The sequence below is a fragment of the Pagrus major genome, chromosome 17 (genome assembly GCF_040436345.1).
Source record: "Pagrus major chromosome 17, Pma_NU_1.0".
Classification (NCBI taxonomy): Eukaryota; Metazoa; Chordata; class Actinopteri; order Spariformes; family Sparidae; genus Pagrus; species Pagrus major.
This window is the reverse complement of record NC_133231.1, coordinates 10,264,405-10,284,014: the sequence shown is the minus strand read 5'-3', so window position 1 is coordinate 10,284,014 and position 19,610 is coordinate 10,264,405. Positions and strand designations below refer to the sequence as shown.

The window sequence follows — 19,610 nt, the reverse complement described above, 5'->3', positions numbered from 1 at the left end:
TTAAGAGTTTAGCCCAGTTTGGTGTTGGAGTGCGTTTTGGGGGTTGAAATCTCTCCTGTAGCTGTTGCTCCAGCTGAGTTGGCAGCTCTCATGCACCATGGGATCATCCTGGATAGATGGTGTTATTTATGCAGCGTGTCTAAACCAATCATCCTGACACAGATTTATGTAAACACAGCAGTTTCTTGGCAAAGGATTGAGGTTCGCACACACACACACAAGGAGAAAGCTAAAGGTATTATTTAGTTTGGCTCTCCCTCAGTGGATGCAGCGCATAAACCGAACACGCAAAATGTGTTTGGGAAGCCTGAAAATGGGTTGCCTGCAGGTCAGAGAGGAAGAGGGATGACCAGGTGAAACAGGGAAAAAAGGAACTTTACTTCATGTTTATCCAGAGGAGTATGTCTTTGCAGCATACTATAGATTTTACGTATCTACTTGAAGACATGCAAGACACCGTCAAAACAATTTGAAATGATGACAGAAATATAAAACACAGAGACAAGTCATTTTATATCAAACATTTTATTTCCTGATTTTTTTTTGTTTTATTTTTATAAAATTCTTTTACAAAATTGTGTATTTTCCTCTATCTTTCCATTTTAATCTCTATAAAATTAGGTCTGCAGTTACGGAAGAAAGTGAAGGAACCACGCAGAGATTCAGTCGAGACACAATCCTGTCTGATAAATACTGTGTATGGGAGAATTATGAGTGTGTTACATGTATTACTATACTTGTGACAACCTGGAAGAGGGGCCCTCTATTGGGTCCTCACAAGTATGGTAATACAGGGCAGTACGTGAGAAAAAAAGTTCCTACAACAAAAAGGCAGGAATTTCAGTATCAAATGTGCGGTGATAAATCTTAGTAGCATTCCAGTGTTAAACAATGTTATTTAGGGAGCCGTTACTGGATATTGATAAAGAAAGCAAAAAATAACCGACAATGAAATGAAAACCTGCTTTCAGGCAGATGGGGAAAAAACCTTAAGTGTATTTCTTCTGAAGGCACATCAATATATAACCCCCTGCCCTCTGAAACAACATACAGAAGGAGAAAAGAAAAAGATAGAGAAAATGTCATCTTAAATATTGCACCAAGTTCATTTCTGAAATGTGATTTATGTTTACGACCATATTCAGTTGTCTTGATAGCGCTGTGTTTAGTAATACTAGGATTGTTTATTTGCCGTCAAGCTGATAGCACATTCTCAGAAGTGTAAAATACCATGCAGCACCCTTCTCTGCTGAGTCTCTCACACATACACACCCTCTTTCCTTCCTTTCCCCCTCCCTCTCTCTCTCACACACATCTTTCTTATACAGACAAGATATACTTTTAATGAACCAAATAATATGGAAATGCATGGCATTCCTCATATCAAATTAAAAAATATAAAAACAAAATCATATATGATCTATTGGCACATATTGGGCGTGGAGAGTACAGAACGGTGAAGCTTACCAAAATAACGATTTATCTTCCACAAAAATGAAGGTGAAGCTACCAAAGGAGGCGTCGGGGCAGGTGTGGTTAGGTTCCTATAGAAATGCTGCTGGCTTCACAGGGATACTACACGGACAGATAAACTTTGTGTTGATGATGCACAGTGATTTAAAAACACAGGTGCACATTCTAGATTCATCACATTATGTTTTCAGATGAGCTGATATGAGATATTAATGCAAAACTAACATGAAGCGTGATTGTTACAGGAACCAAACAGTTAATTATCCTACTGTTCCATCTGCAAGAACCCAATTCCATGTTCCACTGACACTTGGCATTCATAACAGATGTGCAGTGAATAAGATGGGTGTCTGGATTGAGAAGAATAACATATAGACACAGATCACGATGTCATTCATGAGACACAGAATTGCGGAACATACTTGGACATCCGGGTTTTACAGTTGTGTCTTGAAAGAGGCCCAAGCACAACAGCTCATTGCCAATTTGAAACTCTCAGAGATGAAAGTGATTATCTGTGATTATCAGAGATACAAATTGGCATTCTGCAAATATACTGGAGAGTGAAAGGCTTCTAATTACATGCATTTATGTTGGAAAAATACCGCAAATGAGGATAATTACATAATAGAGCATATCTCCCCAAAGTTGCCAATTTCTTCCCTTTGCTTTTCAACAACTTTTCAATCTGGTCATATTTGTCCATAACAATCTGGAAGAAATACAGAAGTTCATTTAGTATGATGCCAACTGTGATGGCATCAAGCACTGTTTGATGTGGTTAGATTAAAGCACCGTTAGCCCATGTTAAGTACTTGTCAGCCTCTCCTACTGCCAAACTTGTCACTGGACAAAATGAAATTGGGTCTCTGGCATAGAGACAATAACCATACATAAATATCTCCTGCTAACGAAGCCGACAAAGATCCATTTCCTGGTTTACACAGTGGTTTGTGTTTCAAAAAGACCACTGGTTGGCTCAACTGGCAAGCTCAGCCTCCATTAACAGAGGCAATTCTTAAGATCCGCCACCGTTCTTCAGGCCAGCACACATTCAAGTACCAATTCTAGCTAGTTGTATAAGTTCATAGAATGAAAAAAGAGACATGAAGAAGACTTAAAATGGCAAATTCCATTGAATTTTGTTCAGTTCCTGTGGATATCCATTCCCACATAACAAATTTGGTGAAATCTTGCTAGTTGTGTCAGATTGTTATGGTTTTACAAGGACAAAATGTTCAGAATGGCACATAATGACAATTGTGTTTGTCACTTAACTATAAATAAACTTTCAGCGAGTAATGTGAATGCTGACCTGAAGGATTTACTACAAGATCCATTATCAATCAATTTTAGAGTAAATCGCAAATTTTAAAATAAAACAAAAAACACAGAAAGCAGCAACATCAATGTCTTTTTCCCAGACACCCAGATCCCAACGCCATTAGATAACTTGAGGCACTGTGAATGTCAACGATCAGAACTTGTCTGTGGTCGAGGGGCTGTCGTTCCTCTTTTTACCCGCCCTGCCATTGGTTTGAATTAAGACAATACAGAGAGAGTAGTGCTGGCCATTCATTCATGGTATAAAAAAAATAGCTAAACACAATCCAAAATAGTGTTATCCTCTTCATAGACATAATTTTCAATAATATTCTGTCAGCAAAAACTTTCAGGAACCTGTGCAGAGTGTACAGAGTGGGTTAGAGTCAGGAGTGATTTGCCACTGTTGGGACACTGAAGCAGCAAGCTATGATTTCCAACTCCATGACTTTGTCCACTTCTGTTCAAAGTGGAGCAGTCTTTAAGCCCTCAGGTGTCCTTCAGATGGTGGTTGTCAGTGTATGTAGTGGGAAGTGTGTGTTCAACTATCCCCCAATATACACCAGAGAAAGGGTGGAGAGGAGAAATGATGGAGACCAATGAATGTGGTGTCCTCCACATCTGTTCTAGTTTCTTTTCCTCCTGTACCCAATCTCATGTGCTCCTCCACTGATCCATCCATGCGATCACGGAAAGGCTCCGAGTTTCTCTACATGTACGCCCCCTCGCTCTGCCTTTGTTGTGTCCAGGGAGCGGGGGGGCTCTGGAGGGTTATAGCCTCTCAATATCCCTGTACTTCTTCCGCAGTATGGACACCTGGTCTTTGAACAGGACCGGGTCCAGCCTCATCTGAGAGTGGACCAGGGGCATGGTGCCAAACCAGCTGGCAAACTTGTTCATGCAGGTCTGACGCTGGGCAAAATGGTCCGGGTCGGCCCAGCGAGATGCCCGGGAGCTCTGGGGATGAGAGGTGGTGAGAGAACAGGGAGAGAAGGGGGGAGTGAATGGAAGAGAGAGACCGACAAAATGAATAATGCATCATAAATTACTCTGACCTTTCACAGCCTATTGTAATTATTCATGAGTTTTTTATTTATTGAAGGCCATATTGCAGGAAAACTCATTTCAATTCAAATTTACAAAAGACTAATGGTCAGTTTAACAGCTAACACTATTAGGGTTTAAGTGGCACAATGTGTCTAAAGGCCACCAGGCTCTTCAATAATCAGGAAAAACATGGGTCGCTGACTGTTCAACACTAAGTATCATTGTGAAAAATTAATAAAAATGTGCTTTTTTACAGTTCAATAGCAAGTGTTGACAGGTTTAAAATAGGAGCAAGCAGAATTTGTGAGAAGAGCAAAATCACTTTGCTGGATATTGCTGGTGTAAGGAGTGTGTTCTCCTAAAGAGAAAGTTTTAATAGCTTCCTCACACATACACAATGTGAGTCTAGTTATTGCAGGAAATGTTATATATAAAATAAATAGACTGAATGTGTAATAGGGGCTTATGTGTTAATTTGCCATTGAAATTTGCCATTTACCTCCACACATCTATTCAGTGCACTTGCATTCATTTTCAAACCATTAATGAAAGAACAACCAAAATGTACCTTCTTCAAGTAGAGACAGACCCACTACTTTGTATTATTCATGGGGAAGACAACTTTTACTTATCATGACCTTTTTACTATCCTGATTATGCCATCATTCAATGTATTGCTTCTTTTCAGAATAGGGTCACCAGTGGTCCCTCAATGATAAAACACTGTACAAGTCAACTAAAATCCCCAACACAGTGCCTGTTCTACCTTCAGGCGTAAAATTAAATGAACTAGTTCAACAGGATAAATATTCTGCCTCACCTGTCCCATCATGGTCTCCTTATATTGTTTCTTCTGGGTGACCTTGATAGGTGGTAGTTTAGATACGGAGGACACCAAAAAATTCATCAGAATGTCCTCGCAGTTTGACATCTGGTCAACCATGGTCTTCAGACTGGCTGGAAGGTAGGTGGTGTACAAGTAGTGGTAGTATCTACAGGAGGACATGAGCGAGAGTGAATTGTGTCAGTAATGAACTAATTGAAAACAGAATTGGAAAGGACTGTAGTACAATAGAGAAGCAGACAGGAGTAAAATCAGTCATGTGTCAGTACTTGTGATAGATGGCGGCCCCGGTCAGCACCATGGAGTAGTCGTTGGTCCATTTGGAAGTGTAGCCCCACCGCTCCTTGTTGCTATCCCAGAAGTGGCTGCGGGCTGGGTAACCAACAATGCGGTCTGGGAAACTCTGCCACACTGTGAAAGCAAAGTCCACCTGGAGATCAGAGAGAAATAAAGAGAGAGAGGGGAGAGATGAGGTCATGAAACCAGGAGCAGAGAATTCCAGGAAACCGTATTTAAGAGATTTATAGATAAATAAAAGCCATTATACAATTATTAACAAAAACATCTGAAGCGTGTACTCTTGATTAAAAAATTCTTTAAATGTTTGCTGTAGTTTCTGGTACACTGACCTCTGTGGTGGAGAGCACGGTGTCCTCATCCAGACTGAGTACAGCATCAGTGGGGATGGTGTCATAGGGCAGAAAACGACTGCTTATCACCTGGTATGACATGCAAAACATAAACACATGTAAAATGAGATTGCTTGCTAAAAGAGAGCAGTAGTAGTTTTACAATGGAGCTCAACAGCAACCACCAGTGTATAAACAAGGCCTGTATGTGCACAAGCGAGGTACATCTGTCTGATAAGCAGCACTACCAGTTTCTTCATGTCTGTCTGTGCCACAGAGTTGTTTCATCTTGCAGCACTAACAGCAGAGTCAGCCAAATATACAAGCTGACATAACACCAGTGACAGCAGAAATATAGCATTTCACTGATGAGCTAAAAGCACAGATATAAATCTACAAGCACTGGAGTGCATTTCCCTCCCTGATGAGCCCTGCTGCCTCGGCTTTTTGGCATGTATCTATGCAAATTACTGTATTACAAGTGCTTATAAAGTGGGTTCCAATTTTAGAAGTATGTGCACACTGATCTAAATGCCAGTAATTTGGGGAAATATTGTGTAAAGTTTTGTATCCCTGACAACAACAACCTTGTACGCCACATCTACATTCAACCTACAGGGCTGTGGCAAGAAACAAACACTTGAACACAATGACACTTCAATGTTAGTCCTCTACACTTAATATGTTTGAGACCCCAGGGGCAAATACTTCTTTATTATGCTTAATAGTCAGTAAATGTACGGTATTTTTAAGCTGATGGGCACATTTTGGACAATGTTCATGACAATGTATAGCCATTATTACACTGAGTTATCCATATTAAGGCAGGATGATTATGGGTTTAAATGAAGAAACAGTCCAAGGTTTCTATCACATCAACTATTTCCCAATCTAAGCTAAAAAATATTTTTCAGTAAAGAAAAGTACAAACTCAATATCTGTTATTGCCAATTGGAAGAGAAACGAAAAGGAAAGTGCTGGTTTTTAAAGCCACCTAGAAGTGGACTGGAAACATCATGGACTTTGAACGCTTTAAGCACTTTGTGAGAAACTTTGGGGTGCCTGCAGTTTTACATTTCACATCTTAAATTGGATTCAACTGAAGGCTTCCGACATTTGAAATGGCTGCAGTAACACTGCCTAATGAGAAAAGTAGTATAAGGTTCTGTGTTTTTTTTTACCTTGCTTTCGCCTTCTATAACAATCACAGGGACTGAGGTGGGAGGCCAGCGGTGCTTGGCAGGAAGGGGCTTGTCACAGTTCCACAAAACTATCACCTGCACAAAGGGAAAACAGGTAAAGCATAGTCATTATTCTAAACACAAGATGCTCATCCTCATGCACAAAGCTATGTATGTGCAGCTAACGAGAAATGTGTTAAAATAGTTCTATTAATGTTTGACAATCCTTGTCAGACAATATATGTAGACATCAAAAAAACCCACAATAAGGCCCATTTCAATTCACACAATAATAACACCCTATTTTTATTCACTTTGCAATTATGTGAAAGACACAATAACAACTTTCTCATGCTACTGCTGGTCTATTTTCAGAGCTGTCACACCACCTGCATTATATGACGATCACACTGTATCACTTTAATATTTTAAAACAAAGTGTGCCGACACCTACATGGTAGCCATACCGTTTTCAAATCCAGGAACTAAATTCACATTTTTGGTGATATTTACAAAATGCCAGAATAATGTTCAGTAATATCCATGGATGAAGGACACGTAACTACAGTGTGCATTAGTTTTGAAATAGCCTCTGCAGAGAGGAGTATCAGGGTGGATCTGTTATGGCAGTAAAGGTTGGAAATTATTTAGACAACCTCCCTTTATCTCCAGCATGAATAAAATACTGTCATTCAAAAGCAGTTTAAAGTCAACACTTTAGTAATGTGATAAACCTGAGAGATGACAGAGAGAAACAGACCTTTGCCCACTTTGCTTTTTGTTTAAGTCTTAAAACACTATGTACGAAACTCATTTCCTAATCAGATAAATGAGCTCCATAATATCATAACTCCATGAAACGTCTTCTCACATAACGTCAGCATTAAGTACTAGTCACTGCATAACTGGTCTACCTGATGTAAAGCATGTAATGTAATGTAGTATCTTAAGTTTTGAGTTACCTGAGCACAGTGTTGGGATTTGGCCACTGCCACGAGCAGCTTCATGACTGGCTGGGACTGGGAGACCAGTGGTGTCACCACGTGAATGATCGCTGTAAACTTAGGGTAGGGTTTAATACCTGAAAACAGCGAGACACATCAAATGTAAGAAAAGAAGCAAGTCAAATCTGTCAGGTAAGATTTCAAGCATGACAATGATCTTCTGAATCACCGTCTGTCACCCAGTGCAATCACTTAAACATGGAACTACACTAAGCCTGCAGATATACAGCATATTCTATATGTAGAATCTCATCTGCAAGTAATACCTCTTTGACAGCTTTGAGTCTCTCTTAATTTGTGCTTGTTTACTTCAGGCTGTGTTTACTTGGCGTCCCGTGTGACTGAAAAGGTCTAATTAGGCTTTGGGAGGAAAAGGTGCCAGCTAACCAAATCCCAATGTCAGCAACAAGCTGCATATCTGGCCAATTAACCAAGCACGAATACAACATGGCAGGTCTAATTGGTGAGCTTCTCTGTGACAAATCATGAATAAATAAAGACACTCTGCATAACTTGTGGCAATGTCACAGATTCACGTTAGTTTATGAAGGTTTCAGCAGCTGCCACGCACCAGCTGTTTTCATGTTTCATGTTTTCGTGTTGTGTCTATTAAACCTTAGGGTGTGACATTAATGCGCTTCTTAGCATATAGCAGCATGTGCATGAATAATTAACTGACCCAGCTTAGCGTAGTAGAAGGGGAATTCTCCCAGGTATGTTGAGTACTGTGGCAGGGTGAAAAGGCCTCCGGGCAGACTGTTCCACATGAGGTTGCTCCTCGAGGTGTGCTGCAGTACCCGGTCCTGGATGATCTGCATAGATAGGGGAGAAGAATGGATTTTCTGTGAAGCGGTCTGTTGATTGCATTAGGTTAATATCAATCAAATGCCCATGATACTCCTTGTTCCTGTGTGACAAAATTACAGTTCTTGTACAACTACAAGTGAATTATCTCTAAGACATAAGCAGGAAATTAGCTTCAGCTAAGATGGGCCATGTCCATTCACTTCAAATTAAGCAATAATTATTCCAGTCTTACATGCTGCTTGGAAACTGATTGCAGACAGATTCTCTGGCATTTCCCAAAGTAACAACTGAGACAATGAGTTCCAATCTGCCCTACAAATGAGTCTTTTCTCATTATGTTGTTCATGTCTTCTCATGAACAACATATTAATGGCCTATTATTTAATTCTCCTTGCACTGTTTTCTTTTGGGCAGCTTATTTTGGGTTGTGATGTATATATTTTGTACATTTGCCACTCTGTTTAGATTGATCCACATCATCTCAATGATAAAATACATATTACAGAACTTTGGATTTGTATTAGCTGAACTACAGCTATCACTGACAATTTGAATGAATTTGAAATACTACTAACAGTAACAAAGTAAAAAAAAACATTATGTAGAAACTGACATTTTTTAAGTAAAGCATGACATTACTGAAATGAAATAAATAAGGAAACATTCATTTTCAAGGAACAATGCTTGTTCTTTTCAAGTCCCTGAATCTCATCAAGCAAGGCTAATCTGCATACAAAATGAGGCAATAAACAGCTGCTTTCTTTTCTGAGAAAAACCAAACATAAATCAATTGAAATTGACAATTATGACTTAAATTCAATTACTCTGGCTTGACTTAAAATCTGAGAATTGGGGGAAATTCTCATAAAACACAAGCAGCTATCAAGGAGTTTCTTTCTGCTTATATTTTTCTTAATTTCATAAGCCATTATACTCATTAGCATTTCATTTTCTATCATGGGTAATCAAAATGTTTATCATTTAAGTTATGCTGTTTCATTTGAGTGAGAATAAAATTTAAACGGTACCATCACTTCTGTTTTTTTTAAATAAAGTGGGCTGTCACCAGCTGTTCCATACCCCAAACACAAATTTACAAGTTCATTTGTTTGTGCAGCCCAATATCACATACAGTGTGTGAGTGGGCTTTACAGACCGACAGCATCATCTGCTTCCCACTCCTCCCCCACTCCAAGAAGACTCTGATACAGTGAGATGATACCTTAATAAAATATTGAGCATTCTCTGGAGCTATGGGATAGCTACAGAGCAAAGAAAACCCTGTTTACCTCTGTAGGATACTGTGGTTATAAACACATTCTTGAGGTGCACCTTGTTTACAGCAAAATATCTTCAATCTCATGTTAACAGTAGCTCACTAATAGATTCAATCTTAAGCCCAAACACTGACCCCTTACCATTCTTGTACTATGGTATGTGTTGGAACAGGGTTAAGATACTGAGAGTGTAAACAAATCGAAGATCAGCTTCCTGGGGCTGTAACTTTACCCTGCTGACAGAGAAATCCCAGCTCTGCCTCCCTCACTTCCTACCTCTTGGGACCAGGCGTCTGTAACACTATCTAAGGACAGCAACCAATAGTGTAAACTGCAGTCAGCAGTAAAGCTTACATGTGGCACAACTGACAATCTGCAGTATGTCTAGGTATGTAATACGTGCTTTAAACTGAAAAATGAAGATTCAGACATCCATCAAACAAAATAAACATCCTGATATATTTATCCTCTTTGCCTGCCATTACTAGCCATAATTTAGAGGTCCACTGCAGGTAGTGTTGATAGTTGATGGTGAATTTGGGGATGCACACACGCATGACTCTGAGGTGCAGTGAAAACTCCTGCCTTACTCACAGCCAGCCTCACACGTCCTGCCTGTTGTCTTGCTCCCTTATCCTTTTTCATTCCTCCCTGCTCTCATCTTTGCTTGTTTGTAATTCTAGCCCCAGAGCAGTATGGTAGCCTGCTACTCACCAGAAAGAATACAGATAAATGGACTCTGACAGGAACAAACTACTGACATGATTGATTGCCAAGCCACGGCAAGAAACAGCCTCAAAAACATGACAGCAGCATTTAACAATATACATCATCCCTCTCAGTTTTCAATCTAGTCTGGAGCAGCTTTATCGTGGGCATTATGTCTCCAACTGGAGCCTGCACTTGTAAGCTTGTCGGTACAGAGTCAATAAGTGAGATGGACAGAATTATGTGCTTCAAAAATAATATGAAAAAAATAATGAATGGATGGATTTACGCTCTATTTGTATTTTTACGCTTGTGTGCATTTGTATGCAAGCATCTACTGTTGTTTTTAGACGAGTGGAAAACTGGAGTAGTTACATTTTGAGTTACACAAGAAGATGTATTAATAGATGATCAGGTGGTACTGTTATGAAGTGTAGAAATACTGACACAAACGAGCAAATCCTGAACATTGGCTTTTGAATGAAAACAGTTCAACAGTTTATAATATACTGGGACAAGACATGTTACATATAATTAAATATTACACAGCCCTTATATGCATGTGTATGTCTATACTTGTATATAGTGTGTACTGTAGTTTATGTATGAACATGAAGGTCTGTACCTCCAGTGTGGTCAGTACGATCTTCTCCACAGAGTTGAAGTAAGCCTCCCATAGGAACTGGGTCTGCTGTCTCAGGGACAGAATCTGATCCTGGTGGATGGAGCGCACTGTTGAAGGGATCTGAGACCGCAGAAAGCACATGTTAACAAATACTTAAATTAGCCAAATCAGTGCAAAAGTGGCTTAAAGTAGCTTTAGAAGACACTGGTTCAAATTCAAGAATCAGGACATAACTAGTTGACTTTTTTCTTTTTTCTATCAAAGTGTTGACCGAACTTTTGAGTAAGGAAGTTTCTACCTGTAACAGCAGCCTTTCGTCCCCGATCACAGCTGCTGTATTCCAGTCGATGATCTCTGAGAAGGGAAGCTCCCAGCCATTACTTAGCATCACTGGCACACAGGCGGCCTGCAAGAGTAACACACACACACACACACACACACACACACACACACACACACACACACACACACACACACACACACACACACACACACACACACACACACACACACACACACACACACACACACACACACACACACACACACACAAAATACAATGTTGGTTAATGAGATGAATGTGTTACATGTGTGTATCTTTATCTACAGGCAATAAAACAGACTGGAAAAGAAGAGAAAACTGAAACATATAACTAAATGGCTTATGCTCTGCGAACCAATGCCATTACTGTACAAGGTCCATTTCCCAAGCAATCATATCAGGCAATTTAACCAATGGGGGCGACTCATCTTCCAGCACATTTCCATAACTACAGAACTACTGCAGTTCCCTGATGACTAACTCTCAAAGTGACTAGGCAGTGTGGCTTCATAAAATGAGCGTTATATGTTGAGTTGAAAGGATGCACTTCAAAACACTCATTAACATTAACCCCTGTGTCTGAGAGATCAATGAATGGTACTGAAGTGTATGTATGTTTGCGTGTATGCCCTTGTGAATCCATTCACCTCTTTGTGTGTTTGCAAACATGCAGTGTCCTGCCATCAGTGACCGTCCCTATAATCTGTTAAGAGGAATCCCATTCACTGATTGGCCTCGGACACCACACATGCATGGGCAGGCACAAACACTTCCACATCAGAGTGCTGCAGTGCTCGTCTAATCTCTTCGGTGTCATTAGCAAAGGCAGCAATCTGCTGAAATGCTCCCATGCTTTCCCTACCTATCTGCTCTCACACAACAATCACTGAAGCTCAATCCTCTCCCATCTCCTCACATTGCACACACATGTAGAACAAACATTCATTAATAAGACTCACTGCCATGAACTCCCTACATTCTGCAAACACGTGTGTAAGAGATAACCTCAATATGACTCCAGCCTGCTGCTCGTCACGGCACCTGCATTGGACAACCTGATCCCACAGGTTTGCACTCTACATCACCTGCCAAATCAGTCAAACCCTCCTCCACCAACAACAACAACATCTCCATTATCGACTAATTCACTGCTTCATGCTTTGCCTTCAACTTCCCCAAATTCTCCAGTGTCCACCTGCCCTCCTCAACTTCTGTGCTCCTGCATAAGGCTGTGAATGGAAATTCGCACTAATACCTCCAGGCTGTGGTCGAGCCCTGCACTCCAGCCAACCTTTGCACGCTACCTCAACTGCAGCAGCTCTCTTTCTTAACCTGGCCGTCAGTCCACTGTCTCACCTCGCCTCACTCTGGACTCCCCTGTGGTGCGATTATCTTCCCATTCCATTCAGTAAAGACTCACTGTAAACTGAGATGTCATCATTCTTATTCTGCTTTATCAAAAATCATTGTCTTCCCTGACTATTCCTCTGCCGTGTTCCCCAGGACTTTAGTACTTGACGTAACACACACATGAAAAAAATCAAGTCATGGTATAAGTTTCCTTACACCAATACACCAATAATGACTTTTTGCCACTGTTGCACTCATTTTACAATAAATAAGTTAGTGGTGGAGAAAAACAGCCAAATGAATGATTACTTTACCATACATATTAACTACAATAGAAGAATACTTTACATGTGAACATAATGTCATACTGGTACCATTTACAAGGCTTTTCGAAATGGAAGGAATTCAAATTATTCCAACCAGTTCTTGTCACAAAGTTTTTACCTGTATAACTTTGCATTGATTAAACAAACAGAGCTTTATAAAGTATATATTTCAGATGTAATGAAATTTTTTTTCAATTTTCAATATCTGCAAATACTAGCAGTTCAGATCAGCCCGACATGTTGGCAGCAGACATGATCATAAAACCAAAAAAAAAACTGCAAAGACAAAAAAACAAGCCAGAAAAGAAGGCATTGAATACACTGAGTCAGAAACAGCTGCATCAGCACTGTCTGCACAATAACAATGATTGGCAGCGGGTGAGAGAGCTACTGGGAGTAACTCTACATCACTTTTTCCATTCTAAACCACTGATTAATGGCTTTATTGTTTGGTCGCTATAGCTTCAGTGCTGATGCATTACAAGACTTCTTGAATCAGTTCAACTTGTATTTAGTCATTACATTCCACTGCCAAAATGAACCCAATCGCACAAGAATTTGTGGGATTGGAGTTAATCAGGACCAGATCTTGTTGTATGTGTGCTGTTCTACCTACTATAATTCCAAAAACCCTGGAGATGGAGATTTCAGATGTAGCAGAGCCTAATCGAACTTCTGAGTTTCCATAATGCACCTACAGTAACTTATTCCGCTTCACTAACAGCTACGCCTAGCAAAAATGAGCAACATCTGTACATGTAGAGCTGGGTACTGCCACTGATTTCCCAAACTGATTCATATGCAATTCACAAGGTTCCATTTGCCGGTAAATTAAAAACAAGACAGTAATGACAGATGTAGGCCCACGTATAGCAACAAAGAAAAAGAAAGAAAGAAGAAGAAAAAAGAGAACTTTCATTTGAATGCACCATGTAGTCCTAGTCCCTATGTTATGTGTGAAACACTGACAAAGACCACAGCACAGGACAGAAACGTGTCCGTAAATGACACCAAAAAATGGTATAGACTCACAGTATGACTGTTTTAGTTTAAACATTTACCAGCAAATCTGGTGGATAGCCTTCAGAAATGTGCTTGCCGGATGGAAAATCTACCTACATTTGGTGCTTGGCGGATGTTAATTTCAGATCCTTTATGCAAAGATTGGTCTCATGATTAAATGAATCAATATCAGATCATTCAAATGAAGATCAGTTTGAATCGGAAAATCCGTATTTAAAACCCAGCCCTATGCACATGTGTCACTGACCTGCAAAGCCTCTAAGAAACGAAAGGATCCCAGTCGGCGTCCTCGAGGCACCAGACAGAACGTGGAGTTGTACAGCATCTCTCTGTAGTCATACCTGTAGGATGATAGCAAAGGGGAAAATACATCAGGAGCTGATCAATTTAACATGTTTAACAACACAATTTTGCACTCATATGTACAGGGAAAAGATTGACTGATTGAATATCACAGAGATTGTTAGTTTATACAGTTTACCTTGCAAAACCTACTATTACAATGATATCCTTTTTCTTAAAAAAGGACTTCAAGACAGCAAATACCAGGCCATGGTTTCCTGAAACAGTGTCTTTGCAGCACAGACAACAGAACGGAAAAATAACCTCTTGTGAACAATGGAATACCTGGAAAGCACAAGTACTTTCAGGGAAAATCCCATTCTTTGATCTCCACTCCTCTCTCTTCCCTTCTCCCCAGCCATCTGTAAACCCCCTGCCCTCTCACCTGCACATCTCAAAATCTCTCCTCTCGTCTTCACTCCCTCCATCCAATCTAAGCCTCAGTCAGCACTTGCTTGGATTAAGGAGCTGCTTGGAATTCCTTCAGTGTCAATATTATATGTGTGCCTGTGAGAGTGCACGAAAAGAGTGTGCATTTGTGTGCTGCCTTTTTGCCATATATTGGACTGGGTGTTATTAGATAAAACTCAAAAGTGTGCACATTTTATTTCTCGATGAGATACTGTATAAAAGCATTCATGCAAATTTGTGCTTGTATTTAAAACAATTTATGACCACATTTGCATAAGAATGCAAACACGGATGTAGAAGTGAGCGATAATTTGTGTACTCCTATTCTTCCGTCTCCTTTCTTGTAAACATGTGCATATAGATTTATTATACCTTGTCTTTATTATCTCCTGTGTCTCTCTCTAAGTGTACTGCTGAGTGATTTTTCTCCAAGTGTATTGCTAAGTGAAGTGTACTGCTGAGTGTCAGTGTTGAGGTAAATTCCTCTCCCACTGCAGACCTGATGCCTCAACTGATCCACTTTAACGGTACAGTCACAGCACAGCCAAGACACATGTCAGCTTTATGTCACGCACACAAGGTAACGGCAGAGAACATCAATACAGATGCAGTTCCCTCTTCGTACATCATGATGTTAAGTGATGTTAAGTGTAACACTTTTTTCCCCACTATGCCTCACGGACATCAATCTGAAACACATTCCAAGCCAAGTAAAATGCATTTCACAAAGGTGCGAGACCGGTATATACTATACTTGTGTTAATTCCTGAAACCATCACTGCAGACACACAGTACTGCTATAGAGGAATAAACATAAAGGCACAGCTGATTCCCAGCATTCTGGGCTATCTTAAAAATAACAGTCCATTCAGCCATTGCTCAAAAGCATAAACTACAGATGTCTGCATGTTCCATACTGAAATCTGCTGGCTTTGATTGTTGATAATGAGTGCTTGCCAAATGTCAAGCAAGGGATTTTTGAATTCATCTGCTAACAAGTGGTTCCATATATTACTCCTTTCATTCGGCAAAGACCACGGGAGGCCAAGCCAGCTGGAAATCAAGTGCTCATTTTCTTTTAAATGATGATCAGTGCATGATTGTACTGAGTGAAATAACACTTTAAAACACAACGTGTTAACATGGAAGTGTTGTGGTGGCAAAGTGCTGAGATTAACCAGGTCAATATTTAATGCAAAAACTGACCAATCTCGCTTTACTCGAGGTTTGGCAAAGCTCACTGGCATTTTGTTGGGTTAGAAGGGGTAAGCGATGTGAGTATAATCAAATGTCTTTGTAAGTAGATGGATCTAGTTTTGACATTTAAACGACTGCTCGCTGCTGCTCAGTTTGCAGATTGGCCAGGTTTTAAGCTCTATGGATTTTTGATATTTGGATTTCAAAGAAAAAGTGTTTGGCTGAACCCTGATAGGCCTGACAAACCAAATCTGGTGTAGGTCATGGTTATATGACATCCGAAGTTCTTCCTGGTGTACAAATACACACCACCAATTTTCTTCTCTCATTCTCTGATGGGTTCAAGAGCACATGATGGATTTCTGTTAGGAACCATCTATTGAAATAACCGTTACATATGAACCAAACACTTGAAATATAAAGTGCAATGTTGAATCAACTTTGGTGATTATGTAATATCTGCCTGGATCCCACTTCACATGCATACCATTTACAATTAACAACCAATGCAGTGAGTGAGGGAAGATTAACAGCCACAAAAAGCAATAAAGCTACAGTTAAGCTTGATGTCATCTATAGTAGTAGACTATAATGTACACAGAAATCCATTATCAACGCAGCTCATATAGTATTAGGCTATCGTAATAATAATAATACCACAGGCTAGGTAGCATCACAGATGTTGCTCTGATCTGTGCATCCATTACGAAACAGCGACTTGTTTATCAGTCTGACTCCATCACAGATATGATAGGGTATCATTAGGCATGACAAACAACTAATCCAGCCAGAGGCGTGTAATAACTGACCCGTTTTGCAGGTCTATAAAAACAAAAGTATAGGTCCATTTCTGGGCCTTGCTGGGTGTAAATCTCCCATCCATCACGTTTCCTGTCAGTGCAAACTCAGAAAAGACCAGATGTTCCTCTCTCTGCATACCTCCATTCTTCTCTACTCTTCCAGATGGCTGCCTGTGGGGAGGAGCAGTCTCACAGTATGCTACCGCATGTCAGAGGAGACGTTAAGGACTGGTGTTAAAAATATCCTCTTCATAAACCAACTCCTGTCTTCGTGTGCACTTTCTGATTTTATTTTCAACACATTTTCAAAGTGTACATGCATACAGGTGTTCAGCAGATTTGTCTCATTGAAATAGGATAGATGTCATTGAGGAGTTTGTCACACGTTGCATCTCACGGCAATATCAGTAATTAACTCTACATGATATGAGCTCAGTCCTGCCTCTGCCCATATTTTCAGGTCTCTAACATGCAGATGGCTGCTGGTGAGCAGAGCAGTCTCACAGAAGCAGACTGCTCATCACTGAATGATCACACCGTTAAAGAAATGAGCTTGAGTTTGTCTTTTTTGCCGCCTCCCAATTGTTATATCACGAAATATACTAGAATAACTGCTGTTATAAAGCTTATTACTACTAAATTACTATTAAGGGTCTATCAAAACCAAAAGAGCAATAAAAAACACAAACTGATGAATCTCGCTTAGATGTTATTGTGGTTATTATGTTGTTTTGGAACTGTTTCGATTGTTTTTATTTTCATTTTGTTGCCTTATATTTGTGACAATTTTGTTTTTGTTTCCATTTGTGGGTATTGTCTCATATGTAGAGTCATTTCACTTATTTTCTGATATTCACTTTGGCTTGTTTTGCTTTTTTTGTTTTACTGCTACTATGTGATTTTAAATTCTTGTTTATTTGTTCTATAATTGCTTTGGTTAGAATCCAAGGAAGACTAGCAACGACTTTTTGGAAGCTAATGGGGATCCAAATAAAGAATAAATGACACTTAATTATACAAACATAAACTATTCTCAAACAAGAGGCTTTAAAATGGTGCAGCACCATCACGATATACTGTAGCATCATCATTCCACTTCAGAGTATTTTAAGCACATGTTGAACATTTTTTGAAAGACACCTATTTGACATTGCAAAATAATTCCTCAAGCATAATCAAAAAAAAATAACTGAGATCATGTAAACCTTCAAACCAAACTGCAATTCAATGTATCCTACTGCATAAAGCTTCAGCCTGAGAGAAGGCATGTGGTGGACACAGACACATTCACTGAGGATTTAACCTCAACCAACTGTTCAATCAGAGCAAACCACACTGTTGACATTCCCTGACCATCCAGTTCTGCTTTGGTTAGAAACTACCATCTTTCAGAAATGTTCTTTCAGATAGATATAAAAGTTCTTTTATATGACCACTTTGTGTGTGAGTAAAGTTGTGAGTAAAGGAGAAATAGAGAGAGAAAGTAAAAAATAACTTTCAAGTCTTGTGTGAGTTTTAGAGGGGTAATGGCTTGGGCACACATTCACTTTACTTGGGAGGGCCGCTCAGGTATATTAACATATATCTGGTGACCAAGTTTAGCATTTTTTATTTTTATCTTTTCATCTATTCGAGAGGGCATTAACAAGGGGACAATCTACCCTTGATCTACCCCTCCAGTCTACCTGACAATTGCACAAGCTTTGCAAAGAAACACGCAGAGAGAGAGAAAGACATTCTCTGGTATTACATCCCTCCTGTAAATGCATTAATGCACCGACTGTGATGCAACCTCTCTTTTTTAATGTAGGCCTACTTATGCTGTCGTTTTGTAAATTCGTAAAAAAGTGCATTTGGTTGGTGTGACGTCATTCAGCACCATGTTGGTTTCGATTGTTTTGATAGGGTCCATCATTAACAAATACACACGGCTCACCTACTGTTGTGAAAACCGAATTGTGGGTCAAAAAAATTAATGACTTAAATAAAAGCATACTGCTCCCCACCACAGGTCACTCTGTTTTCTCAAGATTACATAATCTATTGTTAGTGCTTACAGACTCACTAAATATCCCTACACCAAGCAAGAGCAACTTTGACTATAATCTCTTTCCATGCACCCTTTCAATGGACTAAAGTAGAGTAGAGCACTTCCAGTTGGAACATATATCAAACAAGGAGACAAATATTGAATATTTGAAGTCTATTAGTGAAGTCCATTAGATGGCTAAGCACTTACTCATAGAACTGGAGTTACTTACATCCAAGTAATGTCCATTTTTAGGTCAAATGACATAGGGAAAGTACATGGTTACCGGATTCCGATCTAGATAGGAACATTTCCTTCTATTTATGGAGGAGAGGTGAGGGAATAATATCTGAAGCATACTAACACAGCATCATCACTTCAACACCACAACTCAAATAAAAAATGAAGCAGTCTATTCTTGACACATGTCTCAATTTCCCAGTTCTCTCATTGTGGAAAAGAGAAAGGCCCCTACAGTAAAATGGTAAATCATCACCTTTCATTTTCTACCGTTTGCTGCCATCTTTATATGAACCCATTCATTCATGGATATAATTAAATGTATTTCATTATTTTTGTAGGAAAGTAGGACAGTGTGATTCACAGAAAAGAATAACAGGAAGTGAGCTGGGTCAAGAAAAAAGATCAACCAGTCTCCTAGCAACAAGAATGGATGGTGTAAAAAAAAAGGCCCGAGGAGACTCAAAAGAAGAGCCAAAGTGTTTGTCTCCCATAATCTGAGCAAGAGACCACACACATTTACGACATAGCTCATAGAAAGGACCGCAATCAAAGGAGGCTTTGCTTCAGCTGCTCTATGACAAGTCAGACTGCTCATGACATGTGGGTTCCCCCAAACTGTCTTCTGTGGTGGGATAGATGGATCCATCAT

The 19,610-nt window shown here is 39.7% G+C and overlaps 1 protein-coding gene across 2 annotated transcripts in view; it reads right to left on the bottom strand.

Annotated features, from left to right (window-relative positions):
• Window positions 1-509: 509 nt before the first annotated feature.
• The window catches only part of LOC141011796 (exostosin-1a-like), a 42,425-nt gene continuing 23,324 nt past the window's right edge, over window positions 510-19,610 (bottom strand). For both annotated transcript variants that reach the window (XM_073485084.1, XM_073485085.1), the window contains 10 exons: window positions 14,187-14,280; window positions 11,217-11,324; window positions 10,919-11,038; window positions 8,181-8,313; window positions 7,460-7,578; window positions 6,498-6,593; window positions 5,317-5,406; window positions 4,957-5,117; window positions 4,664-4,835; window positions 510-3,753 (listed from right to left, as the gene is read on the bottom strand). In XM_073485084.1, the coding sequence (XP_073341185.1) occupies window positions 3,568-3,753; window positions 4,664-4,835; window positions 4,957-5,117; window positions 5,317-5,406; window positions 6,498-6,593; window positions 7,460-7,578; window positions 8,181-8,313; window positions 10,919-11,038; window positions 11,217-11,324; window positions 14,187-14,280 (1,279 nt within the window). In that variant the 3' untranslated portion in view covers window positions 510-3,567. The remainder of the gene's footprint in view (window positions 3,754-4,663; window positions 4,836-4,956; window positions 5,118-5,316; window positions 5,407-6,497; window positions 6,594-7,459; window positions 7,579-8,180; window positions 8,314-10,918; window positions 11,039-11,216; window positions 11,325-14,186; window positions 14,281-19,610) is intronic.